Genomic DNA, 25,404 nt, shown 5'->3' with positions numbered 1-25,404 from the left:
AGGGAAAGATTTGTACATCACAGTACAAATGTTCTTCTAGAAAAGCTCAGGTGTCACGTTAATTCATCAGTGGATTCAACTCTGCGCTACCACCAAGGTCTTTTGGAGAAGAGTTCTTGTGTGTCATAGAATCCCAGAATGGTTTGGGTTGGATGGGACCTTAAAGCCCATCTCATCCAACCCCGTGCCATGGGCATCACAGAGGGAGCAAGGGTGATTGATTAATGAAAGCATATTTTATAGAAAGATTCTAGTTTCCCTTTAAAAAAAAGAAAGGATCCAGAACAAAAATCCAGAAGCTCTCATGCGTCTCACTGAGCAGGTTTTTGCCTTGTTCAAAAGTTGGGGAAATGTGAAGGAGGAGCTTGGAACACTTGTGAAGGGGAGAAGGCAGAGATGTGTACAGCAGAACAGCAGTGTCAGGATGCACCCTAATATCTGTGTTTGCACAGAGATAACGCAGTTCTTTATTAATAAGTAACTTCTGGGAGGGTGTGGTGGAGCAGTCAGGTGCCTGGCAGCTCTGGCAGGAGGTTGAGAGGGGCAGTTGTTGAAACTTGATGCAACCTGGTGGTGCCAAAGGCAGATGTTTGCCGTGCAATCTCCAGGTCTCAAAGCTCATCCAGTCCTACCCCTGTCTCTGACCTCACGTGAGTCTGAGCAGTGCAGCAGCTGATTTGCTCCTCAGGTGACTTCAGTTGCTATTGCTCATCACCTTCTGTGCTCATCAAAGAAGTGAGAAATAGAGACTGTGGCCTTGTCCCCAGGGCTCTGCCCTCCCCTCTGTGCCATGTACCTGGGCTGCCTCGCTCAGGGTTGTCATCTCTGAGATGCAGCATTTGAGCACACATCTTGCCATCCTATTTTAGCCATCTGTTAATGTTATATCAGCAGTTTTTCTTTAGTTTCTCAATCTCCCCCTCTGTCTAGCAGGATGAAGTCACTTGGTTCACCTCTTTTCCCATCTCAGTTGATAGATCTGCCTTGTCCTAGATTCATCTTTACATCTCCAAGTTAAAAGCAGTTTCTCTCCCTTTTCCTGCCTGTCAATACTCTTGTCTATACCCAAGTATTCTCCCCCTGAGGAGCACAGCCTGTGGGACCCCCTGCCTGGTGTCCATCCCTGCTCCAGGTGGGATTTCCTCCCCCCTGAGGTGCTGCAGGTGGGCTGATGTCTGTAGGTGAGGGATGTGGCTGCTCTGCTCTGGGTTCAGTCCCTCCCTGCCCTTCCTGCTGCACCTCCTGCTCCCGTCCCTTCCCCTGCCAGCCTCCTCTTGCCTCCTGCTCCTTCATGTCAGGGCTTGTGTGACTGAAACTGTTCCTGCCCTGAGTCAGGCCCAGCCTTGTTGGCTCAGGGAACACCTTGTCCATCTATCATGTGGCTCAGATTGTATAAAATTAGGAGGACACGAATCTCTTGGCAAAGGACAGCTGCCCGCAGCTCCTCTTTAACAAACATTGTTCAGCCTGTTTGCCTCCCAAGGCTGCTGCTGCCCAGGGTTTCCCTTCCCAAGTGCAGTTGGAGACACGAGAGACATGGAGTAAATTTCCTATTTGATTTATTGACCTTGTTTAAGCAAGTGAAACATCTTAAAGGCTTTTTAAGACCAAAAAAAAAATCTTTAGACATGAACCGAAAGGAATGTGTGGGTGGTTTAAATCCAAACATGCAGGTATTTTCAGGGCCCTGGGTGAATGCTGCTGTTTGCCATGGTTTTGGTGTTTGGCTTACTTCCAGAAAGGATAATGGCTATTTGCCTCCTAGCAGTTCTGGGGGCTTGCATTTTGGTTCTCCTCTTGTGCATTTTGTTTAATTGATATAATAGATTTAATTAGCTAATAGGTTTGGCTTTTTACTCTAACTACACTCTTTTCTTGCAAACAGGCTTTACTGTTGGCCAGCATAAATGAGGTATTCTTTCCCTGGTTCCTAAGTCCTGTGGTGTTTGCACTGTGGTGTAGTTCCCTTAGCTGATAGAAGCATTCCATAGCTCATGGGCACAGGGATATGGGGTGTTCCCTCTCAGTCTGAAATATTTAAAATACTCTTTCCTCTACAGGTAAAATACTTTGTTCTGCTAAGTAATCACTGTACAGAGCCAAATGGAGTTTTGGTCACTATTGTTGGGCAGCTGCAAAGGTGAAGGAACTCATGGACATGGGTTTGTTGGAGCAGCTCACCTGTCTGTAGTGGAAGATCACCTTGTGAAATTCGGGGGTGAAAACCACACCTGGGTTTTGGCTGATCTGCAGCAGCTGCAGTGTTTGCCACCAGCCACTGCCTGTGTTCCAAATAACACACAGCTGGTTTCTCAGTGAATTAGATACCAGCTAATAATGCTTGGAATTATGAGTTTTCAACTCTGGAGCTGTGCTGTCACACAGCCAAGTCCCATTTACCTGTGGCCTCTTGAGTCAGCTGCTGGTCAACACTAAAAGAGGAATCTGTGTGCCAGGGTTGCTGATAGCTCTGATTAAACAGATGAAGGTGACTGCTTATTTCCTTTGCTTAGTCAAGCCTCAATTACCACAGCTTTCTGCTGCAGAAGCTCCTGTTTCATGTTTCCCTTCCAGTGCTGGTTCCCACCCTTCCCATCCAGTTGCTGATCCTGTGGTAGATAGCCCAGCTACCACAGGGAGTTGCCCAACAAGTGCTGCAGACCAGTTAGAAGTGACTGGAGAATGCTGCTGAGCTGGGGCTGGGGTTAGCTCAGAGTGAGGGCTGTGACTGTGCTGTGCTTGCGTTGCAGACTCGGCAGCCCGTGTTCGTGCAGCTGCTGCAGGGGGTGTTCAGGGTGTACCACTGCACCTGGCTCATGCCCAGCCAGAAGGCCTCTGTGGAGAGCTGCATCCGGGTGCTCTCAGACGTAGGTAAGGAGTGGGTGTGAGCAGAGCTGCCTGCTCAGACATGGCCATCCAGGACTTGCTGCTTGCGTGTCATCCTGCCACAGGGACGGTGCGGTTTGCGTCCTGCAGGTGCCACTTGGGGATTACTCATAATCCAGGCTCAGTACAAAGCCAGGGTTGTGCTGATGGATCATCATGGTTGAGCAGTGGGTGTTGTCACTGTCACCTGAAGTGCTTTCTCTCTGCAGTCTCCCTGTAGTCCTCCCGCAGGTGATCTGCAGCAGGAAGATATTTTTCATGGAAGCATTGAGGTTGGAAAAGCCCTCCAGGATCATCGAGTCCTGGCTGTGCCCAATCCCCACCTTGTCCCCAGCCCAGAGCACTGAGTGCCACATCCAGGCTTTCCATGGACACCTCCAGGGGTGGGGACTCCACCACCTCCCTGGGCCGTTCCAATGCCTGACCACCCGTTCCATGAAGAAACTCCTGATGTCCAACCTGACCCTCCCCTGGTGCATCTGGGAGTCCCACTCCTGCCCATAAATTTGCTCCACCTTCAGTGTCTGCAAGAGTAGCTTGCACTGGATGTGGGGTCAGGTTCTGGTTTTGTGTCCAATTGTGCCAGCACGAGTTGTTGGGGGTGTGTGTTTAGGGACAGATTCCTACTCCCACACTTTAAAAACAGTGACAGCTCTGAGGTGTGGAAGCCTCTAAACATAGTCCTGCCCAGGCCTGACCCTGCACGGGGACTGAGCACTGCCCTGTTTAGAATACACTCAGAGAGTTATGGAATGGTTAAGGTTGGAAAAGATCTCTTAAGGTCATCAAGTCCAACCATCAGCCCAGCACCACCACCGTGGTCACCAGTAAACCATGTCCTCAAGTGCCACAGCCACAGGATTTTTTTTGACCACCTGCCTGGGCAGCCCCTTCTAATGCTTTACAACCCTTTCTGTGAAAAAAAAAATTCCTAATGTCTAATCTAAACTTTCCCTGGTGCAGCTAGAGGCTGTTTCCTCTCATGCTGTGAAGGAGAGTTTGTAGAAGGAAGGAATTGCATAGACCTTTGTCTTGTTTTTTGTGTTGGTTCATGAGCTCTGGGCTCAATTCCCGCTGATTTTGCTTGTTGCAGCAAAAAGCCGAGCGATTGCAATTCCCGTGGACTTGGACAGTCAGGTGAACAACCTGTTCCTGAAATCGCACAACATCGTGCAGAAGACTGCCATGAACTGGCGGATGACTGCGCGGAACGCCGCCCGCAGGGACTCGGTGCTCGCCGCCTCCAGGGACTACAGGAACATCATCGAGAGGTTACAGGTGACTGCACAGCTCCCAGGTCTCACCTGACCAAACCCTGAGGTCTTTTAACTTATTCAGGCAGGTTGTCCTGACCCTCTGCTGCCGTTTGTAAAATTACTTCACCTATAGATGTGTGTGTTGTTCATGTTAGTTTAAACCTGGCTGTGGTTGTTTCCTAGGACATAGTGTCAGCCTTGGAGGATCGCCTGCGCCCTCTGGTCCAGGCAGAGCTGTCAGTGCTGGTGGATGTGCTCCACAGGCCTGAGCTGCTCTTTCCAGAGAACACGGATGCCAGGAGGAAATGTGAAAGTGGAGGTTTCATTTGCAAGTAAGTTGTCTTAGAAGTCTGGCTTGTTTTGCTTTTTCCCAATCTTCCCATGCCCTGTGGAATGGAACCCTCCTGCTGAGCTTGGTAAATACTTGATATCCTCTAAAATACCTGTAAAAATCAGTATTTTGTGATATGGTCAAGGCAATTTCTCCTTGGGGGTGGGGGAACCTGCTTGTGGGAATGGGGAAAGACTGGTTGATATGTTCTCCCAGCTAATGCCTAAAAATCCGTTTGCTGCAGGATGTAAATGTCCTGAGCAGTTGTACAAAAGAATTAAGTTTTGAGCTGATCCCAGTTATTGATACCTGCCTTCAGCCCAGTCATGTTTGTGAGGGTGAACACATCAGGATCAGTTGTTGTCACGGGCATCAGCACAGTTAGAGAGGAGGAAGGGGAAAGATTACAGGGTCATGTAGGAGGGCAATTCAAAGCAGATCCAGCTTCTCCCATCACCTCCTGGAGGGGTGGGCTCTATACGGAGGTTATGGAAGCTGGGCACTGAGGTAGTCCCAAGAGCTGGGTGGGATGGATTTCAGGTTGCACCATCTGGGACTCTCAGTGTGGTTTTTAAGTGGAATAGATTTCTTACTGTTAAGTGGTCATTCTGGGGGACCATCAGGTCCTGGATCCCACTGATTCCTTGCTGCCTGCAGCCAGAGGGAGTTTTTGGCTCTTTTCCTGCCCAGGGACTGCAGGTTCCTCCACAGCTTCCCCTGGTAGCTGTCGGTTGTTGCTCTGGAGAGAACGCTCCAAAATGGTTGTGTAAGAGTGTGATGATAAAGCTTGTTTGCAGCATAAACCAATGAAGATAACCACATGTATCTTAGCCCATTTTTAGAATATTTGCACTAACCTGATTGATGGCTTTTTTCAGGTTAATTAAGCACACAAAACAGCTTCTGGAGGAGAATGAGGAGAAACTGTGCATTAAGGTATTACAGACGCTCAGGGAAATGATGACCAAAGATAGAGGCTATGGAGAAAAGGTAAGGTACAGTCCATCATCCTGTTAAACACTGTCTTTATTCAGTAAAGGAAAATAAAACTCCTGCTTTTTCAAGGTGTTTTGTATGTGTAAGCACTTCTAGGCTGGAACAGGAACAAAACATTTTTAGTCAACTAATACCTTTGAAATCATATTTGAAGTTAAGCTTATTTCTGTTGCTTTTCTACTTGAGACTGGCAAGTTTAAGTCTAATCCCTGCAGCTGCTGGCACTTTAAAATATCAATTTGTTACCTTTTTATGAAGGCTATAACCTCTTTATCTGCTTCCTGGGTCTAGGTGACTCTTCACCAGGTCATGTAACCTTGCAACAAGAGGGTGTTTTGTAGTTAATTGGAATTTGTGTACAACTGAGTGATCTTGTTGTGATTTATAGATGGAAACACTCTGTACACCCACCCATGGTTCTTCTTTTCCTTTCCTACATACAACTCTTGACTGGTTGAGAAGAACGTTCTTCTGTAGGTACAGACCTATTCTTTATTTACATCAGGAGGGTGTGTATGCACCCATATGCTTGTGTTCCTAGAAATGGCTACAGTCAGCTGAGACTGGGATTTGGGGATTCTCCTGGAATTCTAATCAGCTGAGGTTCTTCCCATGCCTCTGTACCAGTGGGTACAGAGGAACACCCCTTCCAGTGAAGGTGTTGGGGAGCAGGAGCTGGGGCTGGGGGAAGCTGTGATGTGGAAGGGCTCTCACTGCCACGGGAGGCTATGCCCAGGAGCAGGTGGTGTCTCAGTCTGGTTCTCCCCCACAGCTGGGTTTGGAGCTGTTGCCTCGTGCTCAACTCACAGCAAAAAGGGCAAAAACTTCAGTGTTTCATAACAGCAGTATTCATTTGTAGCAGCTGCCAGGGAGGGAGATGCTCCACAGGCAGAGGAACCTGGAGCATCGTGGCCAGCTGGGAATGTCCCCAGGAGATAGGAGCAGGACATAGTGCCCAGGCTCTGGGGAGGGAATAGTGGGAGCCTGGCACATGTGGGTGTGCATGTGCACGTGTGGGCTGCTCCCAGCACGCCCAGGGAGCACAGGCAGTGCCAGGGAGCAGGAGACTCCCAGGAAAATGCCCGAAGGGTAGGGATGGCCAGGGGTGTGCTGCCTGCCCTGCCGGGAACACTCTTCCCATGTGCTGCCAGGCACAGCCCAGCTCCCGGCTCCGGCTGCTGCTCTGCTGCTGTCTGGGGCCTTCTCATGGTGCAGCAGCAGTGGTTTTGAGGAAGTCCACTGGCTGGAGGGAATTCCCTAGCCAGCTGCAGGAAAGCAGCACATCCCTGTGAGATGGGGAGGGAGCAGGCTCATAGGGAAGGGCACAGCTGCAGGTGTCAGCTTGGAGCACATCGTCCTTCTCTGCTCAAGTGGCCAAATCCTGTGCTGGGGCATCACCTTGTGTCCTCTCCTCAAGGTCCCTTCGCGGAGACATCCCACCTGGCAGGGGCTGGCTGTGGCCTGCAGAAGTCAGTCTGCTCCTGGGAATGGGATTGGTGATCCTCTAACGAGGGCTGGTACTTCCTGATGTTCAGCACTGGGGGTGTAACAGGTTCACCATAGATCACATTTCACAGTTCTTTAGCAGCTCAGTGTTCCCTCTCCTGTTAAAACAGCTAGGAGCCACTGTCCAAGGTCACCTTAAGTAATAAAAGCAGTGGGTGATGCATACTGTACATATTATACACCAGTGAGACCCAAGTCAAGGCTTTGAGGGTTTTCCTTAAATGCTGTTGGCCACTGAGAGATTTTCCAAAATGGAAATCAATTTCTAGGAGTTTCTTAGACTTTATTCAGCTAACTTGGATGAAGCAGTATTTCTAGAAGCTGCAGTTAACATACCTTGCACCATTCAGACCATGGAGAACCCCACAAGATGCTAAAAAAATCTTCAAAGTGTGGCAGAAGCATTAATTTCTGAAGCAGTAGCTCAGTTACATAAGGAGTCAGGATATGCCTGCCTGTGAAGTGATTTCCGAGTCGGAAGAAGCAGCTGATTGCTCACAGATAGACTGTGAGTAGTAGTAGAACAGCTTTTACTGTCTGGCTGTGAGCAGTGCAGTCGGATTTGTTCTCCCTTGTGACTCAGAGAACTGAATTTAGTCGCTACCTAAAAGGCAGCACCTTTTGTTTTCAAAATCATCCTGTAGTGTAACAGAAAAAAGAAGGAAAAAACCCTCTTACATTGTAAAAACCCCATTGTAAGTCCTGGAGTCCCTACATAGACGTGGGTTCCACGCATTGAGGTGGCAGAACTTACCCTTGTGAGCAGCTTATTGACCTCACAAGCACAGAACCATGGAATGGCTTGGCTTGCCAGGGACCTTAAAGATGACCCAGTTCCATCCCTGCCATAGCCCAAGGTGCTCCAACCTGGCCTTGAACCCTTCCAGGGACTGGGGCAGTCACAAGACTTCTCTCTGGGCAACCTGAGCCAGGGCCTCCCCACCTTCACAGGGAAGGGTTTCTTCCTGACAGCCCATTTGAACTCCTCTCAGTGCAGAGCTGTCACCCCGTGTGCTGTCCCTCTCCCAGGGCTCTCAGCTGTCCCTCCCCACCCGTGTCCAGCCACAGAGCGCCGGGGCAGTTCTGGCAGCGCCTGTGATTCTGCTGCAGCACCACGTGGTGCTCGCTGGAACAACCTGAATTACATAAGGATGGGGCTCCTCCTCTCCTGCTGGATCTCCCAGCCCACAGAACACCTCACCCTCCTGGCCTGTGTCCCTGGTGAAGGTGGGCAGTGCAGGGAGGACAAGGGGTGTGCTCCTGTCACCCAGGTCCCACAGCTGGGGCTCCTCAGCAGCGAGCAAAACCCGTGGGGAGAGCACAGATGTACAGAAGCCTGTGGGAAGGCTCAAATTTTTACATATTGCTAAAGACTCCTCGCTTGGCACACGCTCAGGATGGCTCAGTGACGGGGAGCATACTGTGGAGTATTTAATAGGCACAAAACTGCACTACATTGACAGTGTAGGCTAGACCCAAGTTTTTCACTGTGCTGAAACATGTCATTCATGCACGTCTCTCCGGGTGCCTACCAGCTGACTCGCCTCAGCTCTGCAGGACTTGGATAGGAAAGCTCCATTTTTCCCCCCAGAGTGGAAATGCAGCCCCTGCACTGCCACTGCTGCTCACAGCTCGTGACACTCCCGTGCCCGTGCCCGTGCCCGAGGGTGAAGTCCTTGGCTCCAGGTCAGCCAGCCCACGTGGTTTGTCACTGGCACAGGAACAAAGCCAGGGCACATCCTGCCTCCCAAGCTCCCTGGCACAGCTTTCCCAGCAGTGTCTGTTCCCTAACCCGGCGCTGGCAGATGTTCCTCGTGCCCACTGCAGAAATAATGTTGGATTGCAGCATTAAAGTGTTAAATGATTTATAAGATCCTAACATGAAATGTATGTGTCATTTCTCTTACTAATCCTTGCTTTCAATTCTTCCCCTTCTTTCTTTCCCGGCAGATTACCATTGAATTGGATAATGCTGAGGTTTTAATTTTATTTCTTTTCTCCAGTGTTGTTTCTATGGTGTTTGTTTTACCAGTAGCCCTGTGATCTGTCCTGTCTCTGCAGCACTGAGCGTTCTGATTTGTGTGCCTGTGTCAGTGAATTAGTGAAGTTTTCAGTCTGCTGTGTGTCTATCCTGGGAATAGTTACCATAACCAATTCCATGTGTCATTACTTGGAATATTAATCCAAATGGAGTTATCATTTTTGGTAGTCTGCAATCAGCTGGTGCCGTGGTAGATCCTGTGGAGTTTAGGATCAGATCTGGAGGATGAGCTGCTCTAAGCAGTCAGCATTTAGCACTTAGCCACCATTCCTGTGTCATATGTGAAGGGGTTATTTCTTTTTATTTGGAAAACTAAATAGTGACGTTCAGTTGTGTCCATGCAGAAGCAGGGGTGCAGGTGGCACTGGGGAGGGGCAGGTCCTTGTGCAGAAATCGTGCTGCTGCTTTTCCCAAAAAGGTGACAGTCCTGCAGCTCGTGAGAACATTCCAGTGCCCTTCCTGTGCCTCTCAGTCAGGTTTGGGTGTGAAGCCACGTCAGGCAGTGGGATGGGTGGTGCATAACCCTGTGGAATCGGTGTCTTGGGAAGCTATTTCTGGGTGAAAAGCTTCCTGCATCACCCCGGGGCTGGCACTGCGCTGTGTCCGTGCTGGCACAGGCAGAAAAGCCCTGTTTGGGGGAAAACTTGGAGTTTAACTGAAATGAAGCTTTCCAAGGACTCTGACAAGCCAAGTGTCTGGTCGGGGCAGCAGCGCAGGGCGGAGGGAGCTGAGCTGCCTCTGCTGTGCAACTTCCTCATCAGCTCAAAAAAACCCTGGTGTGGGCGTGGAATTTGCATAAATGTATAATACTGAGAAAGTGATTGACTGGCACCTTATTTTACTGAAATACCACGGAAAAAAGAAGTATTTTCCTCTCAGTGCTTTGTTTCCTGTGTTCTCTCCCAAGCCAGCCTTTTATTTGGAGCAAAGCTCAACCACTTAAAATGTCTAAAGCATTTCTGACCTTCATTTAGTGGAGTAGGTAGTGAAATCTACAGAAAACAATTTTTTGGTGTGACTTGTTAATTTTGATGTTAATCACCTGAATTCACTGGGTAAACTTCATTCTGAAAATGAAATATTTGGGGACCTTGCCTGGTGAAATGGACTTGAAAGCCAAACTACTTGTCACTGAAGTAGACAAATACTGTGCACGTCACCCCGTTGGCCTGGAGGGTATTTTTATTCAGGAGGACTTTTAGGGCTGGAGCTGAAGGTCCAGTCAGGCTTGGAGGTCCCTTCCCTAAGAAAAATGTCATGGGTTTCCTATCACTACTTTCAGCCCAGAGTCTGATTGTGACTTGGAAAAACAAATTTCTTGTTGCACAAGTTCACCTCCTGCCCTGCCATCGCCTCTGAGCTGTGCTGGGATGAGATCTCAGGTGTGTCTCCAAGCTTCACACACACTTCTGGCATTACAGAGGTGCTCTGCTGTCTGTTTCTCTGGGTGTTTTTGTTAACAAACCCAGATTTTTTCCCCTCTTACCTGGGGCATACACACCAGCAGTCTGCTCTGGTTTCCAAAAATTAACCTGTAGCACAGAACCATTTCCATCAGGCCAGGTCCTTTGGATGATGTGCTGCTGCAGCTTCCCAGAATAGCACGTGTGTATATCTATAATTTTAGCTTGGAGAAACTTCAGAGAGAAAGTTGAATTGTTTAATTGCAAATTAAGTCATTATGTGAAAGTCTTTCCCTTTGGTTTCTGGCTGTGATGTGCTGTCTTTGCCTGCAGTAAATCAGCCAGAGTGTGCAGAGCAATTTAGGATTTGGTCTGGAGGCTGCAGAGGAGGAATTTTATTGCTCCTTGATGGAGCAAGTGCACGGAAGGAGCAGGTGTGTGTATAACCATCAGCACTGAGCTCTGGCTGTGTAAAGAAAAGGACTCAGATGGAGTTGGAGCCATTGGCAAGTCTCAGAAATCCTGGGGTTTTCTGTTTTTCTTATTTTCCCCTTGTCAACCCTGGAAACTGTAAACATTTAGGGCAAAGAATACAAAAATCTCCATTATTAGTAGAATTATTAACTTGCTTTTCTGTCAAAACTATGCACAATTAAATTGTTTTGATCAGCTGAAACGCTCCTTGTTCCCTCAGGGGAAACTCCACTGAAGTAACTGCTTATGGCATGATTTCATGGTGGTTTTTTATGCAGGTTGAGTTATCTTAGTTGTGTCCTGCAAGGTAACCCAGCGAGCAGTGGGTCCAAAAAACAAAGGCTATTAAAAATGCCAGGAGATCCATGTGTTTGTTAATGAAAGCTGTGATAGGAAGTCATGATAGACCCTCTTTAACGTTTTTGTCAGTGAAGAAGGGAGTGTCCTTTGGAGTGGGGGAATCATGCTGGAATTCACCCAATGGCTGGAGATCCCCTGAGTGTGGGGTTGGCACCAGCCCCGGACAATACCGGGCTGAGCTGGGGGGCCTGGGATGCTGGAGAAGTGGAGTGGAAGGGAACAGCAGGGCTGGTGCTGTTGTCCTAACTCACTTGCTTTCTACTGAGGGTCTATCTGTAATTCCCTTTGTGTTGGAAAGGAGGGACAGGGAGGAACTGCAGTTTGCCAAGGTGATGTGGTGCAGCATTGATAGAAATGCAAAACCGTGGGCAGCTGTAAACTGTGTCACACCACACTTGCACCGTGGTTGTGTTGGTTCTGTCCTGGTGTTGGGGAGTTGTGTGCTCAGAGCTTGGCCTTTGGGTGGTGTCGGGGCTGCCCTTTGCCTCTGCTGGAGCATGGGATGGGATCAGGAGCTGCAGGCTCTGACTGGAGCTGAAGAGCTCAACAGGGTATGTTTGACATTGGCTCTGTGCAGGTGTCTCAGGTGATAAAGCCAAAACCCCAAGGCAGGGCATTGTCCTTAAAAGCCCTTGGGCTGAGTCTCTGTTGATGGCCTCCTGCCTGGGCTGGAACTGCTCTAATCCTGTTCCTGATGGAGCTGCTGCCTGTGCTGCTGTCTCAAGGCAGAGGTAAATTCTTCCTCAGTGCCACCAAGTGTGAATCGCTTTGCACAACAGCGAGAGCTAAACCCTGCTTCTAATTAGGCACAACAGCTTAATTTGCTGTCAGTTCAATCCCCAACGCACTGAAAGGTGCAGGCGTGATGCAAATGCAGATTTCCCGGTGCTGCACGCTGGGGCTGAGCTGCACCGTGGGCTCCCGGTGCTCCAGGCCAGCCCAGCACGGCCTGGGAAGGACGTTCCCCTCGGACGTCCCCGTCTGGGGACACCGTGGCCCAGTTTCCACCTGCAGTGCGAGCCCTGGGTACTAAAACACACCCATGGTGGAGAAACCATGAATCTTCTACGCCTGCCAGGCAGGGCCCCGTTGGTGCTGACCTGCAGGTGGCACGCGCAGGATGCCGATCGCGCTGGGAGATGGCCTACTTTGCCTTTTTTTTTTTTTTTTTTTTAATTCCTCTTTCCCCTCCCAGCCACATTGCAGTGAGCTGTTCCGCTGGGCACCTGCCAACATTCAGGCAGCAGTTACATAAGAAGAGCTTTTTTTCCTGGAATTTAGGCCCGCTGCTGATGTGTGACCTTCAGCAGTAATTGCCAATAAAGGCGCTGGGGATGTTTACAGGCACCGGCGCTGGCCCGCAGCCTGTGCCGGTAGCGGCCGAGCCTGGGGCTGCTGCTGCTGCTGCTTCCCAAGGCTGATCCCACACCTCTGCAGCTCTGCCTCATTTTCCAGGGTGAAATGGGGTTGCTCTGCTGCTCCCCCCCAACCCTCAGGGCTGGGGTAGGGGCCAGCAACCATCCAACCAAATCCAGCAGAACTCTGTAAGCACACGGAGTTCCCCTTGTAGTTACTGAGGTATTTTTTAGGGTTGTGCTGGGGTTTTACCTGTTTTTTCAGTAGTGACACTTCTTTATGCCGCTGATACATTTAAAGGCAGCTCTATCCAGTAAAATACACTTGCAGACCTGCTCAGTAGAGTTTAGGTTTGGGGTTTTTTCACCTCTTTCCTTTGGTTTTGAGGTTTCAAGTAGGTGAAAAGGGAACTGAAGATCCTGGTTCAAAGGGGTTGCCTGAATTAACCTTCTCACTGCTCTTCATCTATGATAAACTAAAATTTGAGTGGCTAAGGTGCAAAATATGTGCTGTTTTATGCATTTTTGATTGGAATCAGGAAGTGTATTAACCTTTTCAGAGCTGGAAAGCTGCACTTGGGAATTATTTTCCTTGCAGAGAGCTTACTCCACAGTTATTTCTCTTGTGTATTTTGCACTTAGACAGTGCTTCACTTGTTATGTCTCAAGCAGAGGAAATGCAGGCACTCATAAATTTTTGTGGGCTGCTTTATATTTTTTTTTCCCCTTGAGAAATCCTGCAATCTTTGGACTGGGCTTTTTTTTAACACGGACTGGAATTGGTGAGCTCTTTGGAAAAGGAGACTGGAACATTTCCTATAGTTACTTGTCACCAAAAAAATAATAGTTATACCATCTTACTGGTTAATTAAAACTGCTGCTGTAAAATGTGTTGTGAAAGGAGTTCTTACTGTATTCAGTTACTGTAGAGGTCCTGCAAGATCACGGATTTAAAGAGGAGGAAGTGGTTGCACTCCCACTGAAGGGCAGACACTGAGGTCTCTAGCTCCTGGAAAGTCCCAGCCCAAGTTAAAATATGTTTTCTCCACTGAAAACTCTGGAAAATGAGGGAAGGCATTCCCGTAGGCAGATCTTGGTGACCTTTGAGTGCAGGCACTGGCAGCCCTTGTGCCAGATTTGCCACCTCCTCGACTGGCAGTGCACAAAGTCTCTGCACATTCCCTGAGAAGAGGGAGGATGTTCAGCTGGGTCCCTGCCCTGGGTGTGTGGTGAGGCCAGGGCTGGGAGGCTCGGGGAGCTGGGGGGCTGCCCCTGCCCCCAAAATCCCACGTGCCTTCTGGGGAACCTGTGCCAGGACAAGGTGCTGCCCCATGTCTCCTTCTTCTGCCCGATTTAGGCAGGTCTGAGAGCCTCCATCCCTGAAAATGCAATGTCTGTACAGGGGGAAATGTAACGTGGGAAGTTTGTCAGAGCAGTTCAGTGCTCCTGGGTCCCAGTTATTCCCCTCTGCCCTGAAACTTCTCCATAACAAGTCAAATGCTTGTTTGACAAACACCTACAGATCATCTGCAGGGGCTAGAAATTTCCTATCCAAATTTTTCTTCAGCTCCACAAGGTAACAGTGTTGGCTTTACAAAGGGGACTTGGCAAGGAAGCTGCACAATGTTCTGTGGTATTTTTAAAGAGTTATGAAGGACAGCAACATAATTTGTGCTCTTGTCTGTTGCCACAAATCAGACAAGGTGCTGCTTTTGCTGTGTGCCTTTCAAGGAAGAGCTGATGGTATTTCAAAGGGAAAAGCAGAGAAGTTCAGAGAAGGGAGGAAAAAGTGGAAAGGGACTTGCAGGACTCAATCTGAACAGCCATTCCCACTGGAATTCCAGCTGATGCTGGAGATAGCAGTGCAGGAGCCGAGGCAGAGGCTTCAGAATAACATTCAGCTGACATCTTCACTCCAGTTCCTCGCATCTGGATGTAAAGCCTGGCTATCAAAAGCTTAATGTGCTATTTGGCTGACTCTGTAGCTGTGTTTTTCCCTTTTTATTTCCTTCTTTCTGCCAAATGTCTCCTCCTGCCACCCCAGTAATGAGATGCCATATGCACAGAGTTGGGTCAGTTCCTGAATTCACAGATTTCGGGACCAGAAGGGACCTCTCAGTGATTGAACCCGACTTCCTGCATGGCCCAGGGCATCCCACTCCTCACCACTGTGTTATCTCTGGAGCCAAATCCATGGAGTTTGGCTCAGCTTCCTCAAAGAGCTCAGTGTTGAGTGAGGACCTCCCAGGACAGGTGTCAGTTTACTCTTGCCTTGCACCAGCTGGTTGCCTTCCTGTCCCATTGAGAGGGATGTTTGGAGAAAGACCTGAAGGAATTGTGTGGAAGTTTGGAAAGTGTCAGCAGTTCAGCAGTCTGAGGTTTGTCACCTCTCAGTCCTTTGAACTCCGGGGCAGCCTGAAGCGTAGGAGATTTGTGCTTGGAATTGTGCTCGTTTGTCTGTTATTTTGTCAAAATTCCAAAGTCTGGTGAGGCTGAAGAGAGAAGGACCAGGTTTTTGAATGTGTGTTTGTGTGCTCTCACAAACATGGGGGGTTTCTGATAAGATTATTTCCCTCTCATTTATTTACAATGTGTGATGCTTTCCAGCCTGTTTTGCTGAAGCCACTCTCTGGAGCAGGCCCGGTATGTGAACTGGAATCTCCACCAGCCTTTTAAATGCATTTCAAGCCTTTTCAGTGCTCAGTGGTCTGGGTGTTTATTGCATAGTTGAGTTTAAAAAAAAATGGAGAAAAGCAATTCTGATGCTTCAGACCTGAATGAAAATCCTTCTGCTTTTCCACTCCATCACAGTAGTAGTTTGAATTTCTGTGAAGGAAGGATTAGATAAGTTTCATCCTGATTGTTGTTTTGAAAGCAAATTAGAATAAAACTTGGGTGAATTCCTCCAAACTGTAAAGAAAAAGGATGGAAAGCTCATCTGTATCTCAGAAATTGAGATGTAGTGAATTTGCCCTGGAGCTGTCACGTGCTCTGGTGGTGATACATCCACTCTTGAGTCAGACAGTCCGTTCTGGGAAGCACACGTGGCCTGTGCTGGGGAAACGGATGCTGGAAGCATTCCGGTCACCAGAGGGTCAGTTCCTGTACATCTCCAGTCATGGCTCATGAGGAGTGGTTTATTGGCCAGCCTTGGGGGAGTGGAAACTTCAAAGGAAGACAGGCTTTGCACAGCAAGTTGAAAGGACCTTTCCCTACTGCTTGTAAAAAGCACAGATGTTGGACTCTGACCTGGCCACCCACTGGGTTCTGGTTTAAGAGCTGTCCACTGCATCCTGCTGCTCACCTGGCTGTGTTTCGTATTCCACAAACTTGCCCCTGCCCCCTAAACTATCACTTTCTTATATAGCTGGAGAGCTGAAATATATGGAGGCACAAGAAATCTTGGACAGTTACTGCTTTGGGCTGCTCTCCCACCCTGTTCAATCCTTGTAAAGCATAAGGTCATACTTTGCTGTTGCAGCACACAGGAGAGTGCAAAGTGTAGCACAGCAACAATAGCTCAATGATTCTTTGCTATTTGAACCCATTTTTGACTCAGAGAATAATGATTTCAGGATTTGGAGTTTATATTCTTACTGGAAGATTGCTGAGGGCTGTGCTGCTGTGGATGATCCACAGCAGGCACTGCCCGGGGCAGTGTGTGGGGCTGGCTTTGGTGTGCTGTCTGTGCCACAGAGGGAAGGCACAGGAATTTGTGAGCTGGAATATGTAATTTTAGCTTGGGAAAGAGCAAACTAATTCTGTGCTGATTCTTCATCTGTGCTGCTTTTCAACCCCAAAATGTACACGTATGTTTGGTTGAAATGGGGTCAAGCTATCAGCCCAGGAATCCCAGAATGGTTTAGGTTGGGAGGGACCTTAAACCTCATCCAGTTCCACACCCTGCCCTGGGCAGGGACACCTTCCACTAGCCCAGGTTGCTCAGAGCTCCATCCAGCATGGCCTTGAACACTTGAAGGGATGGAAAATCATCCAGTTTCTTTGGGAAACCTCTGCCAGTGCCAGAAGTAAACTTTTGTTTGGAATCCTGAGTCCAGCAGTCATGTCCACTTGACCTGTCAGCTCCAGTCTCCCCTCCCCTGGAGGAAGGGACCTCATTTCCCCTGCAGGGGAACAGGCCCAGTTTCCTTGCTGCTGTTGGCTCCTGGAGAAGGCAGGGATGTTTCCTGTGCCCCAGGCAGTGCTGCAGTCAGAACAATGTGCCCAGGCTCCCCATGACCTGACACGGGTGCAGCCTGGGAGCAGCGGGCAGGGCAGGGACGGTGTGTTCCTCTGCAGGAACGAGCTGCTTCCTGCTCACTTGTGCTCCTCTGGATTAAGTCCTCACGGCTTCCATTTGGCCAGAGAAGGAGTTTGCATGCTTGAGACGTGTCCAGGAGTGGTGACAATGCAAGGAAGCGACTACCAAAGGCCGTGGAAGCTGGCCAGGAGTAAAGTCCCTTAGGAGGAGAATGGAGAAGGGTTTTTCCTGGCCAAGGAGCCCCTGCTCGTGGAGCACGGCGGAAGAAGCGCTCACTCCTGGGGCTCCTTCCTGGGAAGTGGAGTCTCATTATCCCTACTCCTGGATCTGTGGCCTCCCTCTCCCTTTGCTGGGCATTCCCCAGGCTGCAGCAGATCCTGGTTTGCTCTCCCAGTCTGTGCTCCATTGGTCTGTCCATCCCTGCGGCCTCTGGGCAGACGTGGCCATGAGTGCGTGGCTCAGTTTGGGGTTACAGGATTGTGGATGTGTTATTTCCTGGTGTCTGCTCCTGGGAAGTTACAGCAATTTCCCCACAATTAAATCAGCAGTTGAGTTTGAATGTTCACCTCTCTGTTGTGTGTCTGTGCTCAGCTAGATAAAAGTTACTTGTCTTCATCTGTTCCAGTTGAAGATCAGCATTTTAAATTTAAAAAGCTGTCACCATTCAGGCCCTTACTTCATTGTTCCTGTTTGGTGCTGTACCTTATCTCTTTCATCATGAGAAGAGTATGTTTATAGATGAGAATCCACAGAATACATTTTTTTTAAACTAAAATTATGAGGCTGCTGCCTTTGTGATACGCAGCCCTGGCTTCCTCCTCCTCCCCACTGGGATGGATGTGCAACATTCCAGTCACGGATCCTGGGCGTGTGGTCCCCAAAAGTGCTCTGGGCACCAGCAATTACATTTCTTTGCTTGTGCCTCTGAGTTCATGCAGAGCAGTTTGGGATGTTCAAAGCATACCTGCAAAATTTTCCAAATGTGGCCCTTTCAGGAGCAGGGTGGGAGGGTGTAAACAGTAATTACAGCTACAATTCATTTGTGATGATTCAGCTGAAGTCAAGTGCTTTGCCAGCTCCCTTCCCTTCACTGTTGACCACTGGATTGCTGTTGGGATGAAAGATTCTGGAGGGATGACTAATTTTTCTGCATTTTACTTTCAACTAGCTGCCGCAAGCTCCAGAAACGGAGAGCCCTGTAGAGGTGTGTCAGCCACCTATATTTGTACAGCACACAAATATTGGTGTCTCAGTAGTCCTAGTGGAGTGTCTTGTTGGTAAAAACCCCTGTGAAATGTGTGTTCCTGCGTGGTGTTAGACAGTGGAAATGAGCAGATTTGTTGAAGTCCCTTAATCCGATACAGCATCAGCATGGTAGTCTGAAAACACAAAAAAAAAAAAAAAAAGTAAACTCATCCTAAGTCTGTTCCTTTCAGCCATTTCCCTTATGCTTTAAGGGTGGCACTGGGAAAGGTCTCCTCTCAAATTTTCGTGCATTGGCAAAATGAGACTTCATTTTGGCCCCAATGCAGAATTTGGTTTTCCCTTTGCCTCATGTACTTAAAAACTTAAATGCTTAAAAGAAAGGGAGGTGTCAGAAGTTGTTAATGGGAGCTTCATAACTCCAGAGCAACTGGTGTCCCATTTAAAATGGCCCAGTGGATGATCAGGATCACTGCATATTGTCAAGGTCACTGGTTTTAGGGGAACTGGATATGTGGGAACATGTCCTTTATGTGCATAAAGCAGATTATTTGCCAAAAAGAAGGCAGGAAAATTTATCAAATCTTAAATTCCTTTGAAATTCATGGGACATCCAGACATGGCATTGGTCCATTGTACAACTGGTGCCAAATCAGTGCAAACCTAAGTGAAACAGCATGGAAGTCTAAATCTGGGAGAGTGTTGATTCTCTGAGCTGTGAAGATTATAAATGTGAAATCATGTAGAAAAAGAAATGTTTGTGGTGGTTTAGACCTTTGTATTTGTAATTTTTGTGGAACAGTGTTTAAATGTAACCCAAAACTCTGAGTGGTCATCAAATGGATTTGAGATGTTTGGGAGATGGCTCCTGGTTTCTGCTGGGTCCCTGTGTAGAACAGTTATTCTACACCTTTTCAGATGCTTTAAAGCAGCAAAACCTCAATGTGCTTCAGCTTTGCAAAGTGGGAGTTGCATTCCTGAAAATGAATGTCTGAAATGGGAGAGATTTGATTGGGAAACGTGCACGTGCCAAGGGGCTCTGTTCAGTGACTCCCCACTGACGTCCCTGAGTTGGAAGGGAGCCCCCCAGGCTGTTCCAAAGGCCCTCCCCCGTCTCAAATGAGTTTCAGTGACCACGGTGGGATGTGTTGGAGCCCCTCACCCCCAGAGTGTGTGTCCAGTGGGCTGGGGGGGTGTATCTGTGTCTGTGCATGGGCATGCGTGGGCTGAGCTCCCCGAAAACCTGTGTGTGTCCCTGGGAGCTGTGACACCAGACAGACGTTGTGTTTCCTCAGAACCCGGGACTGCTGGCACACGTGCATGCCAGGGGGGTGTGTGAGGGTGGCAGAGCAGAGGGGTCAGGGCTGGCAGAGGGCAGGTGTCCTGTTTCGATGGCTTGTGAGTCCATCTCCCTCATCTCCCCCTGTTGCATCGAGCTGTGACTTCCCCAATATTCCCCTGAGTGCCAAGATGTTGGTGTCTCTTGAGTGTTGTTCTGCTTTAAAATGAACTTTCTGCACGCACAGCAGGAGCTTGATCAAAGTCTACCACAGAGGCAACTGGAGGACCATAGAAGGGTATGTACAGCAGTCAAGCACATTCAGAACTAATCTCTACCTTTCCCTTGTAAACAGCGAAGCCTAAGTCATGTAAGGAGCTTGTGGGGTTAAGTGCTGGCTGTTGGGCTCTTGGAAGATCTAAAAAATGAGCCATATTTACAGCATGAGGTGCTGGAGCCCTTCTCTGGGGTTACATGGAAGGGACGAGTGCTTGGCTGCTCCGAATTAAACTCAGGCCCTGGTGTGCTCCATTCACACTGTCAGAACACTGCCCTTGGGTGGTGACACTCGTGGGCTGACATTAATCAGTGCTCATGGAGTTGGCTCCTCTGGCCACACCACCCCTTTGTACCCAGCCAAGCTGCACAATCAGCATCGTTGGTCCCTTTCTCCATTTCTTCTGCTCTTGCAGTTGGGAACACAACAGCAGCAACTTACAACTGCTTCACCCTAAAATATCAAAGGTGCTCTGTTTTAAAGCTTGTAACAGGTTTCTGATATCGGTTAGAGTTGTGTGTTGCATCTGCATTGCTGGTACATGTACAGTGATGGTTCTGTGTGACTCACTCTTACTTTACCTGGTGGTGAATGCAGATGAAACTGGACACTGTTGGGTTTTTTTCTAGGTACCATATTTGATTTTTCTGGTTACTGCCAAACATCTGATATTTGTTTGCACACTGCCCTCATCAAAGTGGTGCACAGCACTAACAGGATGGTTAAAGAGCTGTTCTGGAGCCAAGCACTGCAGCTGAATTAATTAGAACATTTCTTAAATACCGCTTATATTTTCTCCCTTTTACTTTGATCACATGCTCATATTTTCTTAGCTGATACCATGGGTTTGGATAAATTTGTGGGAACTAAAGCTTTTCTTCCCAGTTAGAATGTGAAGTGCTGCTGACTGTGTATTGCCAGACCTGGGAAACCATGGACCAGCACACTCTGACTAGAAGCAACTGCTTGATACTTGTTCCTGCTTGTATTTTCTGGTGATTTGTCTTGTTTTGGATACACAGCACCTACAGACACCAGAGGTGCTGCAGGTCTGTCCTGGTCAGCTCTCCGCTCGCCCCAACTATTTTGACCATAGAATAGAAATCACTTCCTGCTCCACAAGGGGCCAGAAGGAGAATCTGGGGGCAGCTCCAGGAGCTTTGGTTGCCCTCCTGAATTCAGGCAAGGTGGAGTTTGTTGAGCAGCTGTTCTTGAGGCTGGCTGTGTGTTATCTGTGTAGTAAGTGGTAGAAATTACTGATTAAATGCCAGCTGACACAATGGCTGCCAGTTAGTTCAACAGAGGAGGAGAAAGCTAATGTGAGAGCTCCCTTGTAACCATTTGTGTCCTAGGGCCCATCTGGGTGTCAAGCTGCCTTTCTAGTCGGTGCACATGTACAAGGAAGATGTAGTTCAGGGTTTTTCTGTCTGGCTTGGCCTTGTTCTGTCATGTAGCCTCCCCTACCTGCCAGGCTGGGAGCAGAGAGGTGGGTACAGCACTGCCTCGTGTGCTAAACACTCTCATGTTGCTGGCAGTCACAGGAGCTCCTCTGGGACGGGAATTTGCTGGAGCTTCTGAGCTGTCTCCTGCCTGTCCCACATGTTCACTCTTTGGCCCAAGTGGTGATGGGAAGCCTGTGCCCCTTGAAGAAGTGCTCATCTCCTTCTGCTGTTGCTTCCACAGGAATTTCCCTTTTTTTTTCTATTGTTTGGGAGCTTTTGGAAGCAGCTGGTTGGAACACTGACTTCGTGTTTACTTTACATCCTGTTCCCTGACACTTGCTCCCTCCCCATCTGATCCCATAAAATGCAGCTCCCGTGCTGCAGCTTTCACACTGATAATCCACAGGAACCATTTCTGTGCTGCTGGATTGTGGTGACAGGGTGGCAGTGGGAGCCCTGACTTGAGCCCCAGCCCTGTGGGGAGGGCAGAGATCCCTTGCCAGCTCCAGGCGTGTGTTGGGCTTCTCCCTGTGGAAGTGATTTCTGAAATTTGGTGAAGAACCTGATTATCAGACAGGCTTTTGTCTTTTTTCTTTTGGGGTATAAGGATTTCTTGAAGTGACCCTCTCAGCGCCAGCTGTGTATCAAATCAGTGGGACTGCAGCAGGGCTGGAGTTCTGTACAAGCCAATTAATGCACGTTTATGTTGTTCCATTTACTTGTGTTTTAAAGGCCTCCTGTGAAAGTTTGAAAAGACTTCACTTTTATGACAGCTAATGTATTAAATGCCATCTTGAATCTGTAGTCAGACAACCAATTTAATTTGAAATACAACTGAAAATCAGTGACAAACACAAGTTTTGTGAATAGAATTAAAAATAACATGCTTTAGTTCATTGGACATATTTTTAACATGAAATTATTTTTGGCTAGATCAATTTTTTTTTTTTTTTTAATTATTGTCTATTTTCTGAATCCCCAGAAAAGCCCCTCCCTCCCCTCTGCAGCACTGTCCTGGGAAGGTGCTGCTGTAACCACGCTGCCGTTAGCAGGGCAGGAGCTCCTGGTGACAATAATCCCGTTTTCCTTTGTGCACAAAGACTTTACAAAAATCCCTTAATCCCCACGCGGTGTTTGTGTGCTGTCGCCGCTGGCAGTGCCACTGGCTTTGTCCGGCTCCCCGAATTCCTGGGAATTCCTGTGAAGGCTGAAGTGACAGCAGTGGGGTGACGTTCCACCTGGAGATGTTGGATCTCCGCTGGCTCGTGCTGGGGGCTGTGCCGGAGCTCCTGGTGCTCCCAGGATTTGGGGTTATGTGAGGACCTGCTGTGTGCTGGGATGGGATGGGAGGGCTGGCGTGACTCGGGCACCTGCCAGCAGGGAACAAAGAGCCGGGATCCAGCGGGATCGCTCGGGTTTCCGCTCAGCAGCTGGTGGATCATGTCAGCTGCTGCTGGAGGGACAACAGAGCACACAGCCCTAGGGGCTTGGTGGGATCGCAAAACAGGAGAGGTGTGAGGAGATGGGATTGCTCCTCACAGAATCATTTCCAATGTTCCTCTTCCTCTAATCCACCTCTTGATTTTGTGTTGGTGCTGTACAGATGCAACTTTCTTGCATTTAAGGCTGAGACAATAGAACTTAATTAAAGCAAAACTTTCTGAAAATTAAATCTGTCTAGAAAGCTTTATGCAAAACCTAAGCTGCAGCTGTCTCTGTGCTGCATGGGGGAACTCATCATCTTATTGAGCCCCGTGAGACCCCTCTGTGTTGCAGCCTGCCCCAGCACATTGGGAGCTGCTCGGTGGATTTTTCCAACTCTCCAGGGTTTCATTCCCCTCTCCCTCACCACAAGAAGGGTACTGGTAACAGCAGCCCTGCTGCCAATGAACATGGGTGGTTGCTTTGTTCGCGGAGCTCCCATCCTGATTTCCTTCTGCTCTTTGACTCCAGGGCGAGGCCCTGAGGCAGGTTTTGGTGAACCGCTACTACGGCAACGTGCGAGCGGCCGGCCGGCGCGAGAGCCTCACCACCTTCGGCAACGGGCCCCTGTCCGCCGGCGGCTCCGGCAAGGCCGGCCCGGGAGGTAGGACATGCTCTGCTCACCCCTGGGGCTGCCCTTCCCATGCTCTGGGGCTCTGTATTCCTGGCAAATCAGCACCTCACAGCTGAAATCAGGATGTTTTTCCCTCACGGTTCTTCCTCTGAACTCCTAAAAAAAGTAGAACTGTCCACGTGGGTGACTGCAGTTGAGGACAAAACTAGCAGACAGAGCTCTTTGTACTTTCCAGTGACTGCCTTGGGTTGGCTTGACGTTTGTGACGTTGCTTTGAATAAATGTACTTGGAAATACTGATCAATTTAATGTTTGCAATAACGTCTAAGAAATGTGCCCGTAAGGATGTCAGATTACTAACTGTGTCTGGAACAAAAGCATTTTGTGGTATTGCTGAGAGTTTGTGTGGTAGGATGGGCAAAAATTCCATTTGAAGTCAGCTATACAGTGAAGTTTATGTAATTTGAGGCCGTTGCTAGAAAAGTCACTAATGGAATCGCAGAATGGGTTGGGTTGGAAGAAACCTTACAACTCATCCTGTTCTAACCCCTGCCATGAGCCAGGGATGCCTTCCTCTATCCCAGGTTGCTCCAAGCCCTGTCCAGCCTGGCTTTGCCATCCCCCTGGGGTCAGTGCCAACCTATTTCTCATGATCACCTTTATAGGAGGAAGCTCCGGGTCGAGCTCGATGAGCCGAGGGGAGATGAGCCTGGCAGATGTCCAGTGTCACCTGGATAAAGAAGGTGCTTCCAACCTGGTCATAGATCTCATCATGAATGCCACCAGTGACAGAGTCTTCCACGAGAGCATCCTGCTGGCCATTGCCCTGCTGGAAGGTGGGAACACCACGATACAGGTAGGGAAATGGAAAACTCTGTCTTGTGACTGAACCGTGTCGGGAAGGGAAATGTTTTTATGGAATCCAGGAAATTTGAGAGGGTTAAGGAGGTGGGAGGGGAAATGACTGAATGATCTTTGACCTGTAATTAAGGGAAATATTAGTGTCTGCCATGCAAAAGTGAACTTATTAAATGTTTGCATGGGCACTGGGTAATTGAGGTGTTTTCCCAGGGCAATATAGAGGAATGTATAATAAAACAGATTTGTAGGTAAGTTACTGACTGCTGTTACAAATAACTTAAGCAACTGCAGTGTGCTCAGGGACTTTTACAATGAGCTGTTAAATTTCAGACTGGAATTTGAAATAAGTGTATGGTAAACTCCAGACCACCACTGCTCTCCTGCAGTCTCACTGTTCTTCCTTTCCATGTTTTCAGTAAGGATTAGATTCTCCTAAATGAAAATTGTCCCTGGTGTGGATTAATGAACACACACCAACGAGCTCTTACATTCTTCCAAATGGAAAGTAAAACCTTATTCCAGCAAAACTTGCATACAAAGATGATTGAGTATGCGATATCTTATTTTTTTGGCTCTGCACGTGTTGTGTTTGCAATCTGTCTGTGGGGCTGAGTCCTGGCCAGTTATAACTGACTGTTGTGGTTAAAGCACACAGTAGATCCCTACAGCAGCACCTCCTGTGTCGATGCAAGCTTCCCTTGAGAGGACAGGCAATGTCTCTGGGCTCCTTCAGTGTGTCTCTGTAGTCAGTACCCTCCTTATTCCCCTGTGTATAAGCTCTGGAATGAAACTTCTGTGCAAAAGACAAAGCGGAAATTGAGTGCTGAAAATCCTGTGTCACCTTAAACTGCAGTGACAGGATTAACATTCCTGGGGGACAGTCACGCCTTTAAATTTCCTGCTCTTCTCTAATGTAGCGGAAGCTGAGCTTTCATCTTTACAGCTCTCGGGGAGCCTCAGGTAACCTTGCATTGTCATGCTGGAAGGAAAAACAAACTCAGCACCAGCCTGACGGGGAGAGATCCTTTGCTTGTGCTGGACCCCAGTGCTAAAGGATTGAGCAAAGTCACTTCCCACTGTGCACAAATCCATGCTGGAAGCAGATTCCTTAGCTCACCCAGTGAAAATCAACAGGAAAATCTGCAGTCCATCTCCAAAGACACCTTCTTTGCCCAAAAGGGAGATAGTTTCATTTTCATTTGCTGTCTGAAACCGGGAGCTGGGCGGCTGTGGAACAGCCCTGTGGTCAGGAATGATGGCTCTCAGGGCAGTGGTGCTTCCGCCCTGCGCCGTGCACTCCTGCCAGGTCCTGCTGCACTCCAGCCTCTACAGATGTGCTTCCACAACCCAGAGTGGTTATTTTCCACCCTTTCCCACTCAGGAATAAGTCCTTGGCAGGTGTCTGTAGACTCCAGGC

The 25,404-nt window shown here is 48.6% G+C and overlaps 1 protein-coding gene across 12 annotated transcripts in view; it reads left to right on the top strand.

Moving 5' to 3' along the window:
- ITPR1 (inositol 1,4,5-trisphosphate receptor type 1) overlaps positions 1-25,404 on the top strand; it is a 160,341-nt gene that overhangs the window by 81,372 nt on the left and 53,565 nt on the right. For 4 of the 12 annotated variants that reach the window (XM_032121349.1, XM_032121350.1, XM_032121348.1 and 1 more), the window contains 10 exons: positions 1,886-1,912; positions 2,751-2,871; positions 3,980-4,164; positions 4,326-4,474; positions 5,352-5,463; positions 8,926-8,952; positions 18,038-18,073; positions 19,599-19,649; positions 23,024-23,156; positions 23,792-23,982. In XM_032121349.1, the coding sequence (XP_031977240.1) occupies positions 1,886-1,912; positions 2,751-2,871; positions 3,980-4,164; positions 4,326-4,474; positions 5,352-5,463; positions 8,926-8,952; positions 18,038-18,073; positions 19,599-19,649; positions 23,024-23,156; positions 23,792-23,982 (1,032 nt within the window). The remainder of the gene's footprint in view (positions 1-1,885; positions 1,913-2,750; positions 2,872-3,979; positions 4,165-4,325; positions 4,475-5,351; positions 5,464-8,925; positions 8,953-18,037; positions 18,074-19,598; positions 19,650-23,023; positions 23,157-23,791; positions 23,983-25,404) is intronic. The other 8 variants (XM_032121359.1, XM_032121357.1, XM_032121351.1 and 5 more) reach the window with 4 other exon arrangements.

The sequence above is a fragment of the Corvus moneduloides genome, chromosome 11, assembly GCF_009650955.1.
Source record: "Corvus moneduloides isolate bCorMon1 chromosome 11, bCorMon1.pri, whole genome shotgun sequence".
Taxonomy (NCBI): Eukaryota; Metazoa; Chordata; class Aves; order Passeriformes; family Corvidae; genus Corvus; species Corvus moneduloides.
The sequence above is the reverse complement of the archived record's forward strand: the minus strand, read 5'-3'. Positions and strand labels throughout refer to the sequence as shown.